Raw genomic sequence first — 11149 nt, forward strand, 5'->3', positions numbered from 1 at the left:
CAACAGCTGAGAGCATTGTTACAGCCGACAACTGAGACAGCTATTGGAGGCTATCTACAGGAGGCGAGGACGCAATTTAAGTGTTAGATTTATAAAGCTCGATTTTCAACCTCAATGCTTGTTGGACAGCTCAACTTGGTTTTTAACTATCATTGCCATGTAAAATGTGGAAGGTCGGTTTTTTACCCGAACCGAATATTTGGCTTTTATTCAACAATCGGCGTGCAAAGATTAGTGCACTAGGCCCTTGCCTGCCTACTTGTTGACAGTAGAGGTCCGAATTGAGAGTCTAATTTCTATTCAACTGAGATTTTATTTCGTTTATAGATTCACACATACATATACAATAAAGTGTGCAGAATATAATACGTATACACATATGTTTCATTAGTCCACAGTCGTTCAAGCAAATGGGTTAGCATTTCTGTTTTTCAGTGCCTTTGTCGTGACGCACTACCACATCTACGACGCTCATATTCGGAGTCAGGAATTGGGCAAGGTTTTCAACGCCTGAGCGAGCGAGGCGGTCAAATGGATACCCCATAGCACGACGGTCTGGATAGCGATGATCACGCAAGCCACAGTAAGATGGCGCATCTTTGCACGTACTTTCGATCAATACCTCGATCTATGACAGATGTAGAAGTTTGATTTACATAAAGAAATAAGATTTTCAATCAGAGACTTTTCCTTACCCTATCCTTATCATAATCGGATACCATTACAAACAATTCGCAGGGAAGACCTCCACGTGAACCTTTCGGGATGAGCATATGATCAGGCCATCCACAACCACAGAAGTTGAATTCTAATTCTTCGGAGCTACCTTCTCCCGGTCCGTTTTTGTCTACATTGCGGAAGGTTTGCTCGAAGGGAATGGTAACACTGGACTCAGAAGATCGGCGTCGAATGGTATTTTCGCCAGGGTTTACTGTTAATTGCAATGATGTTGGTATAAGCGAGTAGGTACGTGCGTGCGATACCTCAATACTTACGTGACACAATAAATTTGTCTAATTCTACCATCAGCAAACGTTGATCTTTGAAAAGCATTTCCTTATGGGTCTCATCTCTTTTCGGTCCCAAGAAGATTCGTACTGTACCATAGCGTTGAGCACCACCATCGTTGTTGATGTTGATTGTGTAGGTGAATGGAGTATGTTGGAGATGAGTGAAGCGAACAAACACATCGCCACGTTGCACAAAGTCCAATCCACGTGATAGGTCAATATCTGATTGTTGCCAGAAAGTTTGAAGAACATTTGGCTGAGATCGTTCGGTATCTACTTGTACACCAGTGATAGATATTTCCGGGTAACTGAGCTCAGATAGAGAGTATGGTGTGAGACGAGTTTTGTGTTCCTGGAAGATATCATCGATGTATGCGTGCCATCTGTAGAAAACGGAATCTCGCATGGCAGTGGTGGTATCACCCATTACACCAAATGACTCCAAATAAGAATGATCGGGATCGTGAGAATATGAAATGAATAAGTGGCCCATATTGTGTAAATCACCATACGTGGCCCGGTTTGGAGAAAGAATAGACGACTCAATTATGTTGCCCAAAATATCAATGCCACGAACTTCGTCCAGTGGTAACTGATCGCCACTTTCCTGAATTAAGAAACATTTTATTAGTTGCATTTGTATATTTTGGACCTGAATAAGTGGGTGTGGTGTAAACTTACATCAGTGACAAAGCCTTTCGCTATAGCACTAAATATACGATCGCTCCAGCGCTCCAAGTCACTTACATCCATTTGAATTTGATCTAATGGTCGGTTTAGGTCTGACAATTTTGTATCTTTAAATCGTGGTGGCCAAGAGCGACTAGCCACCAAAGAGTCCAATTTGGGGAAATACCCTTCCTTTATGGGATCGCGCAAGTTGTTGAAACGCAAAACTCGAGCCAGATTATTGCTGAAGCGTTCCAAGTTATACCGAGCCAATATTTGTTGATGCATATAGTAGAAGAGTTCACCACGACGATCCTTGTTCACAATGCGACGATCGCCGGCTTCAAAGGGATACACCAAATGCCAATGCCAATGATGGAGATTGATGCCAATATCTTCACGGAAATACCAAAGCCGATGTTCGGGATCTAAGTCGGAAGCAGTGTAATCGCTTGGAATAGTGATTGACATACGTGATCCCTCAGGAACCAGGGCAACTTCCTCTCGAATCTGACGGAAAATACGGGAGTCCACAAACTTGTCGGGGAAGCTCTGTACAAGGGGCGGAATTCTCAGTCCTTTGGTGTCCTTACGATGTAGCAGCGCCACCGACAGTGCATAATTGAACAAATACGGATTCAAACGATCGCGAGCATACACAGCAACACTCTGAAGATCGTCAATGGAGGACGCACCCATGAAAATGTCAATCAGGTGGCCAGCCATACGACGATGAGCCGGAATGAAAAGAGAAAATTGTGCATCTCGGGGTAGTGACATGGGTACACGCAGATCCGGAATAGTTATATCTCGAACGGGAATGCGTTGCTCTACCTTTTCAGCGAAACGACTTTGTACCTCATTGCTGATGGGACGATATCGATCAGTGAGAAATTTTTCAGGTAGATCGAACACTTCGTCTTTCCCCTTCTGCACGAAAATGGGTTCGTTAGGACGATCGAAGAGCAACAGCAAATTCTTTTTGTTGGCCATTACGATGATTAAGTAGTTGCTGTGGCAGATATGGATTAAAAGACTGAATTTGAAGTTGGGGTTCTATGTACACCACGTTTGCTTCAATATGAAACTGATGAACTGAAACAAGAAATGCACTCTTATATACTAACAGGAAATTTATTTAGTAGCTATCACTAAGTCCTCTGCGGTCACATTATCACATAATGTGCGGTCACAACTGCAGCTAGATTTCGCTCTCAGACTACTTTCCCACATACATATATATACATGTGTGTATGTGTGTATGCCTTCCGAATGCAAGTTTCAAATGATAAATATGAGAATCAAAATGATTTGTTAATTGTCAACACAAACTTGAGCATACTAAAGGTCATTTGCTAGCAAATGTTTTCTGCTGCTGTCTCAGCGAAAATGGTCTTGCATGCCCAATCATCTGACCTATGCATTTTAGGGAAGCCTTATTTGTATGGAGACATTTTTTTGTCTAGGTAAAAAACCAGACTCCACCTAAAGGAATTCATTTGGTCATTAAAACGTACTCGAAATGGAAAGACGTGGCTCAAATGCTTTAAAGTTCAGCGTCTTAATGGAATTTTTCAAAAATTTTCCGGTTTTCTGGTACGTGGAACTCATTTCGGAAAATTGTGTTTAGCTCTACTTTATGCGTTATTGTTATTGAGTTGTACTAACTTTTTTTCAAATAAATGCTCAAAATTCAATGTTGTTATTTAGCTAAATTCTTCTTCTTCTTAATTGGCGCGATAACCGCTTACGCGATTTTGGCCGAGCTTAACAAAGCGCGCCAGTCGTTTCTCTCTCGTGCTAACCGGCGCCAATTGGACACACCAAGTGAAGCCAAGTCCTTCTCCACCTGATCTTTCCAACGCAGAGGAGGCCTTCCTCTTCCTCTGCTACCACCAGCTGGTACCGCATCGAATACTTTCAAAGCCGGAGCGTTTGAATCCATTCGGACGACATGACCCAGCCAACGAAGCCGCTGGATCTTTATTCGCTGCGCTATGTCTATGTCGGCGTAAAGCTCATACAGCTCATCGTTCCATCGCCTGCGATATTCGCCGTTGCCAACGTGCAAAGGTCCAAAAACCAGAATCTTTCTCTCGAACACTCCAAGCGTCGCTTCATCGGATGTTGTCATCGTCCAAGCTTCTGCGCCATAAGTTAGGACGGGCATGATGAGAGTCTTGTAGAGTGTTAGTTTTGTTCGACGAGAGAGGACTTTACTGCTCAGTTGCCTACTTAGTCCAAAGTAGCACTTGTTGGCAAGAGAGATTCTACGTTGGATTTCAAGGCTGACATTGTTATCGGTGTTAATGCTGGTTCCTAAATAAACGAAGTCTTTTACAACCTCGAAATTATAACTGTCTACAGTGACGTGGGTGCCGATACGCGAGTGCGCCGACTGTTTGTTTGAAGACAGGAGGTACTTCGTTTTGTCCTCGTTCACCACCAAACCCATTCGCTTTGCCTCTTTATCCAGTTTGGAGAAGGCAGAACTAACAGCGCGGTTGTTAAGGCCGATGATATCAATATCATCGGCATACGCCAACAATTGTACGCTCTTATAAAATATTGTGCCTGAGCGATTAAGTTCTGCGGCTCGTACGATGCTCTCCAACATCAGGTTAAAGAAGTCACACGACAGCGAGTCACCCTGTCTGAAACCTCGTTTGGTATCAAACGGCTCGGAGAGGTCCTTCCCAATTCTGACGGCGCTGCTGGTGTTGAGCAACGTCATCTTGCATAGCCGTATTAGTTTTGCGGGGATACCAAATTCAGACATAGCGGCATACAGGTAACTCCTTTCCGTACTGTCGAATGCAGCTTTGAAGTCGACGAAAAGATGGTGTGTGTCGATTCTCCTTTCATGGGTCTTTTCCAAGATTTGGCGTATTGTGAATATTTGGTCGATGGTAGACTTTCCAGGTCTGAAGCCACACTGATAAGGTCCAATCAGCTGGTTGACGGTGGGCTTCAGCCTTTCACACAATACGCTCGCTAGAACCTTATAGGCGATATTTAGAAGACTAATCCCGCGGTAATTGGCACAAATTGCAGGATCGCCCTTCTTATGGATTGGGCAGAGCATACTTAAATTCCAATCGGCAGGCATGCTTTCATCCGACCATATTTTGCATAGGAGCTGATGCATGCACCTTACCAGCTCCTCGCCGCCATGTTTGAATAGCTCAGCCGGCAGTCCGTCGGCACCCGCGGCTTTGTTGTTCTTTAGCCGCGCTATCGCTATTCTACCTCGTCATGGTCAGGTAACGGAACGACAATTCCATCGTCAACGATTGGGGTATCGGGATCTTCACATTCTCTATGACATGCGCAGCTGTCACCGTTTAACAGGTTCGAGAAGTGTTCCCTCCATAATTTAAGATTGCTCTGTACGTCAGTCACCAGATCGCCGTCTTTGTTTTTACAGGAAAACGCCCCGGTCTTAAAACCTTCTGTAAGCCGCCGAACTTTCTGGTAGAATTTTCGGGCGTTGTTCCTATTGGCCAGCATCTCAAGCTCCTCGCACTCACGTATTTCGGCCTCTCGTTTCTTCTGTCGGATAATACGTCTCTCTTCCTTTTTCAGCTCTCTGTAGCGATCCCACATGGCTCGCGTTGCGCCCGATCGCAGCGTGGCTCTATAGGCGGCAGCATGACATTCCTCGTCGTACCAATTGTTTTTTCGGGCTCGCCGGAATCCGATTTCTTCTTCGGCGGCGGTACGTAGAGAACGAGAAATGTTGCTCCATTGCTCGCGCATGCCGGTGTGTTGGGCAGTGCTCTCCGAGAGCAGGAGTGAGAGTCGAGTGGCGAATCTTCTGGCTGTCTGTTGTGATTGCAGCTTTTCGATGTCGAACATTCTTTGCGTAGGTAGATGTACGTTTTTTGCTGCACAGAGGCGTGTGCGCAGTTTGGCTGCAACAAGGTAATGATCCGAGTCGATGTTGGCTCCTCGGATCGTACGTACATCTAATACACTAGAAGCGTGTCTTCCATCTATCACAACATGATTGATCTGGTTTCGCGTTTTTCGATCAGGAGACAGCCAGGTAGCTTGGTGTATCTTTTTATGCTGGAATCTGGTGCTGCAGACTACCATGTTTCGGGCCCCGGCGAAGTCGATCAGCCTCTGTCCGTTACCGGATGTTTCGTTGTGCAGGCTGAATTTTCCGACTGTGGGACCAAAAATTCCCTCCTTGCCCACCCTGGCGTTGAAGTCGCCAAGCACGATTTTAATGTCGTGGCGGGGGCAGCGCTCATAGGAACGTTCCAAGCGCTCATAGAAGGAATCTGTGGTCGCATCGTCCTTCTCTTCCGTCGGGGCGTGGGCGCAAATTAGCGAGATGTTAAAAAATCGCGCTTTGATGCGGATTATTGCGGGACGCTCGTCCACCGGAGTGAACGACAGTACTTGGCGACGAAGTCTCTCTCCCACAACAAATCCGACACCGAATTTGCGCTCCTTTACATGGCAGCTGTAGTAGACGTCGCAAGGTCCTATGTTTTTCTTACCTTGCCCCGTCCATCGCATCTCTTGGATGGCAGTGATGTCACCCTTTACTCTCACGAGGACATCAACCAGCCGGGCAGAGGCACCTTCCCCATTAAGGGACCGGACATTCCAGGTGCATGCCCTCAAATCGTATTCCTTATTTCGTTTGCAGGGGTCGTCATCAGTGTTGGAAGTTCTCATCCGAGGCTTTGTTGCTGTTTTCATTGGGGGGGCTTTTTAAGTGGCGGGTCCCAAACCCAGCGCACAACCAGCTATGCTGGGATGCTTCGCCTTCTCACTTTAGCTCACTCCCGGACGGGTGTTCGGAAGCTAACCAGAGGATACGTGGGCTAATCCCGGACGTTGTGAGCTGCTTGGACCATATGTAGAAGAATCGTCCTGGCCACTCCCAAGTGAATGGCGATCAGTAACTTTCCCCACTTGCGTGGACTTCTACACATGGAACCATCCTTTCCCATTAGCATTCGATTATTTAGCTAAGAAATCCGTTGGAGTAGAAAATCTTGCGAAAATTTTTGTTATTTGGAAATAAAATCCGAAATATTCTTATTGATGTAAAAGGTTTTCCAATAACATGTGTTATCTATCGCTATCGAGAGATGATTAACGATTTTTTATGGCCGGAATTGGATGGTATTGATCTGGACAACGTTTATTTTCAACAAGACGGTGCTACGTGCCACACAAACAACGAAACCTTTAATATTTTACGGGAAAGGTTTCCGGACCGTGTTATGTCTCGAAGAGGTAATCACAATTGGCCACCGCGATCTTGTGACTTAACACCTTGTGACTTTTTTCTTTAGGGCCACGTGAGAGAAAAGGCCCAGGGTCGATTCAAGACCTCAAAGATGAAATTCGTGAGGCTATTGATGAATTCGAGGGCAGCCACTTGCAATTCGGTTATGGAAAATTTCATGATAAGAATATTGTACTGTAAGCGTGGTCGTGGTGTTCATTTGCCTGATGTTATTTTCCACCATTAACGGCATACCTTCCTCTTTATAATGAAATAAACAACCGAACATTTATATTAAGAAGTAGCATTTTTCTTTGAATTTCAAAATAACACCTCTTATTGGAAAACCCTATACTTTTACTGTTAAGGTCAACTGTTATTTTTGTTTTTTAACCACTGTCATCGAGTCTATTCAAATGAGTTTTCATAAGTGGTTGCCAAATTTTCCAAACAATTCACGGTTAACAATTTCTCTCTCTGTAAGCATACACACTTTTTAATTTCGACAAGTCTAGGCTCGAAGCTAAAGCAGTTTTATGGTGTACGGATCGATCAATTCAGTGCTATTACGCCGTACAAAACCAAGCATAGCAAATTATTTTGAAATCACATAGAATTACTGTGACTGCAGAATGGAAATTTAATATGAAGCATAACCCTAAGATTCCTAAATTCTTGAAGGGATTGTAACATTCCTTCAGGGAAGCTGCACTGGGCTTTTAATAAACTGCGTGATTATGACAAAGAAAGATGCACGCATTTATTAATATTTAAACAAAGATGTGATCTCAAGCACCAAGAATATAATTCATCCAGTTTGGATTGGAGTTTCATCATATCTGCAGTATTCTCAACGACTGAATAAATTTTCAGATCATTGGCGTATAATAGAAAGTTGGCGAATAAAAAGCAAGAACCAATGCCATTTATAAACAGAATAAACAGCATTGGACCCGGAATGCTACCTTGTGGTACGCCAGAGGTGGCGAAAAAGGGTTCAGATTGAACATCATCGAGTGTGACAACGCACCGCCTTCGACTCAGATAGGATCAAAGCCATTGCAGAAAAGTAGAATGAAAACCCAGACAAACGAGCACGTCGATCAACACCATTTATGAAACTTTGTTGAAGACTTTAGTAAAGTCATTGTAAATGCAATGAACTTGGCACCCAGAAGAAAACGCTGAGACACAATACTCACTCACTAAAGGCAGCATATTTGTGAGCGTAGAGCGACCCGACACATATTCGGGCAAATTGAAGTCTTAACTGTCCTTAGTGAGCTTCGAGATAGGTCTATGATTAGACCTAGAGTGGTATCTCTTATTGCCGCTTTTGATTATAGGAATCAATAGAAGCGAGTTTCCAAGCATCAATGAGTTTGGAAATTATTTTCAGCGCAGGCACCAGAGAAGGGCAATTTTTAAATAAAATATCCTCAAGAGGTATTTTTGAGTTATTATATCTTCAGCTACATAGATATATGTTAAGAACCAAAGGAACATGATGCATATCCGGAGAAGTGACTGGGGAGTAACATCCAGACAGGTCACAGTTAATACCATCACTAACAAAGATGAGATCCAACATTTTATCGAACTTGTTTTTAAATATATTCATTAGAGCTATGCGTAATAGCAGAGGCTAGCGAACGAAAGATGCAGCGGCCTCATCAGCGACAGAAGTAGGCGACGTGAGAGTAGCAAAGCAATCACTAGGTGTATTAGCGTGCGAGATACCAGCAGCATCAGCCTCAGCATGAATAGGCGAATTTACAGCTGCGGGGTTTACTGCAGGATTACAGTTTACTCTGCATAGAGAGAAGCTCCGCTTGCAGGTTATCAACCTTTCCAAGTAACATCTGTTTATCGTCGTGTAAATACTGCAGAAGGAAAATCACACCAACACACGCACAGCCAATTCGTTCAAAACAAGACTAAGTATATAGTAGACTCCAACTCTTTGCCATTCTTTTGCCCATTGCTTTGTTTTTGTGTAACACCAGCGAGCGCGACAGATAGCGACTGTTGTTTTTCTGGAACATCTAAATGAGTAGCAACAACATCCGAAATATCCACAGGTGGCAATGGTTCAGCTGCAATGCGGTGTGGAGGCGAGGACCGAATAGAGTTTCGCTGCATTTTTGCGCAAATTGACCAGTAAAATGCAATATCTGATTTCGAAGTCAGCTTCGGCTTCAGATAAATTAAAAGGAGCTGCTTATCTTCCTGGATTTCTATCAAATTCAAAGCGGCAGCTTGCGAAATGTTGAATAAATCGTCGATTTTTTCTAAAAAATTCTTATCAAGTTTTTCATGCTGAGATAATCGTCGTCATACAAGGGCTCTACTTTTAAAATACATTTTTTTAAACTTTTCGTAGGAATTCTCAAGGCAAATAGAGTACTGAAGGTGGCACCATTAAATAACATTTACTTTACTCTGACGTCAGCTCCCTTTGCAATACAAAACAAACAAAAGTAGGAGAAATTGCATGTTTCTGAAAATTCAGTGAATGACTTAGTAATATTGTGATTTTTGAGATTAAAACTAATCAAACTAATGCAAACGAAGTGTCGCGTGTTAAATTGTGAAAGCCCAAATGAATATGCGCTTTTATGCGAAAGACGCCGTGGCTAGAGAGTATGTGCGCATGCATATAATGCATAGAATTTCCTGTGTTTGGTTGTTTCCATTGCTTTCGCCTACTCTTCTTCTTCACAAACAAGTAATTCTTCCTTTTGTTTTTGTTGATGGACTCTAACGACACGGCGAATTCGGAAGGCGCAATCTTCTTCTCTATCATTCTTGGGAATCCTGACTTTGTGCCATATAAACTCAGTTTCTTTTATAACCAGATGAACACTTGATCGAAAACTTAGCTCTACTTTGCGCATGTTGTTGGTTCCGTTATCCGATTTAAAAAAAATTTCCAGAACTTGTTTTTATGACCCAAGGAGACAGCAAATTTCATTGTTAAACTATATCTGTCATAGTCCCGATTTACACACAGAGACATCTGGAAGGGAGGTACGGGAAATTCTCTTTTGATGTTTAATTTGCGGTCACACGGGCAAAATTGTTTTCGGCAACATTCGTTGCTTTTGGCGTTTACTTCTTTCAGTTTGACAATGCGAATAAGAAGCACAAAGCGTGTCGCCAGTACGGGAAACCAAAAAGGTGCCCACATGAGATAGGATGGTATAGCATAAGTGGCTGGCCTTGTGGGGGTCCACTTGGACAAATACTCAAAATCCGTGGAAATAGGAAGAAGGGGCTTTGGATTAGAGGATGACGACCAACAGTGGCTAGTTACGTTCGTATTTATCGTTTCAAGCTACTAAAGAATTTCACCAGCTGTTCCGTATTGGAACCCGCAATATCCGCGGGTGTAGCAAACCTGAGGTCTATATCTTTGTCCGACGAGAACAAGCCAGTTGAGAAGAAGGTGTATACAATGTGGGCCATATAGCGTTTGCTTTTTGAACCACCTATTTTTTTGAGAATGGTAACATAATACCATAATTTACTTAAAGGTTTGACATTTACGAAATGGGACGCTATACGCTTGAACAAAATTGGGAAATATTGAAAACCTATTTCCAAAGTGGTGAGTCTTCTTCCGCGGTTACAGTAAATGGCGAGCGTTATCGTGACATGCTCAACGAGTTTTTGTTTCCAAAAATTTAAGAGGATGACATGGGCCACATTCGGTTTCAACAGGACGGTGCAACTTGTCACACTGCCAAAGTTACACTCGAACTTTTGGCTACCGTTTTTGAAAACCGATATCAATTGGCCGCCTCGGAGCTGTGATTTAAGCCCGTTGAACTATTTTTTGAGGGGAGCCGTTAAGGACAAATTGAATAAAGATTCAGCGTTTTCGATGCGTGGATCTTGTCGTCCGAATGGATACAAACGCTGCGGCTCGGAAAATATTCGATACAGTACCAGCTGGTGGTAGCAGAAGAAGAGGAAGGTCTCCTCTGTGTTGGAAATATCACTTCACTTGGTGTTTCCAATTTGCGCTGGTTAGCAAGAGAAAGGAATGACTGACGCGTTTTGTTAAACTCGACAAAATCGCGTAAGTGATTATTGTGCCAATCAAGAAAAAGAGAAGAATTATACCAGAAATGCAAAATAACAAAGCGTTTTCATGCCAACTAAAATCCTTAAATTCGCATAGCCCTTTTTCTTAATCGAAAATAAAAACTGTGTT

At 43.2% G+C, this 11149-nt stretch overlaps 1 protein-coding gene across 1 annotated transcript; it reads right to left on the reverse strand.

The window, feature by feature from the left end:
• Window positions 1–293: 293 nt before the first annotated feature.
• On the reverse strand, window positions 294–2754 carry LOC128867695 (phenoloxidase 2-like). The gene is made up of 4 exons (XM_054109139.1): window positions 1692–2754; window positions 996–1617; window positions 696–931; window positions 294–628 (listed from the first exon to the last, which is right to left on the reverse strand). The coding sequence occupies exons 1-4, from the start codon at window positions 2670–2672 to the stop codon at window positions 416–418; spliced, it is 2052 nt and encodes a 683-aa protein (XP_053965114.1). The 5' UTR covers window positions 2673–2754; the 3' UTR covers window positions 294–415.
• Window positions 2755–11149: the final 8395 nt, after the last annotated feature.

This window comes from Anastrepha ludens, chromosome 6 (genome assembly GCF_028408465.1).
Source record: "Anastrepha ludens isolate Willacy chromosome 6, idAnaLude1.1, whole genome shotgun sequence".
NCBI lineage: Eukaryota > Metazoa > Arthropoda > Insecta > Diptera > Tephritidae > Anastrepha > Anastrepha ludens.

What these genes read in the sequence shown, in the direction of transcription:
- LOC128867695 (XM_054109139.1), bottom strand. Translation starts at nt 2,672, where the DNA reads ATGGCCAACAAAAAGAATTTGCTGTTGCTCTTCGATCGTCCTAACGAA. An exon ending in CGAAAGGCTTTGTCACTGAT is followed by an intron (nt 1,618 to 1,691) that starts GTAAGTTTACAC and finishes TTCTTAATTCAG; the next exon opens with GAAAGTGGCGATCAGTTACC. An exon ending in AGACAAATTTATTGTGTCAC is followed by an intron (nt 932 to 995) that starts GTAAGTATTGAG and finishes TGCAATTAACAG; the next exon opens with TAAACCCTGGCGAAAATACC.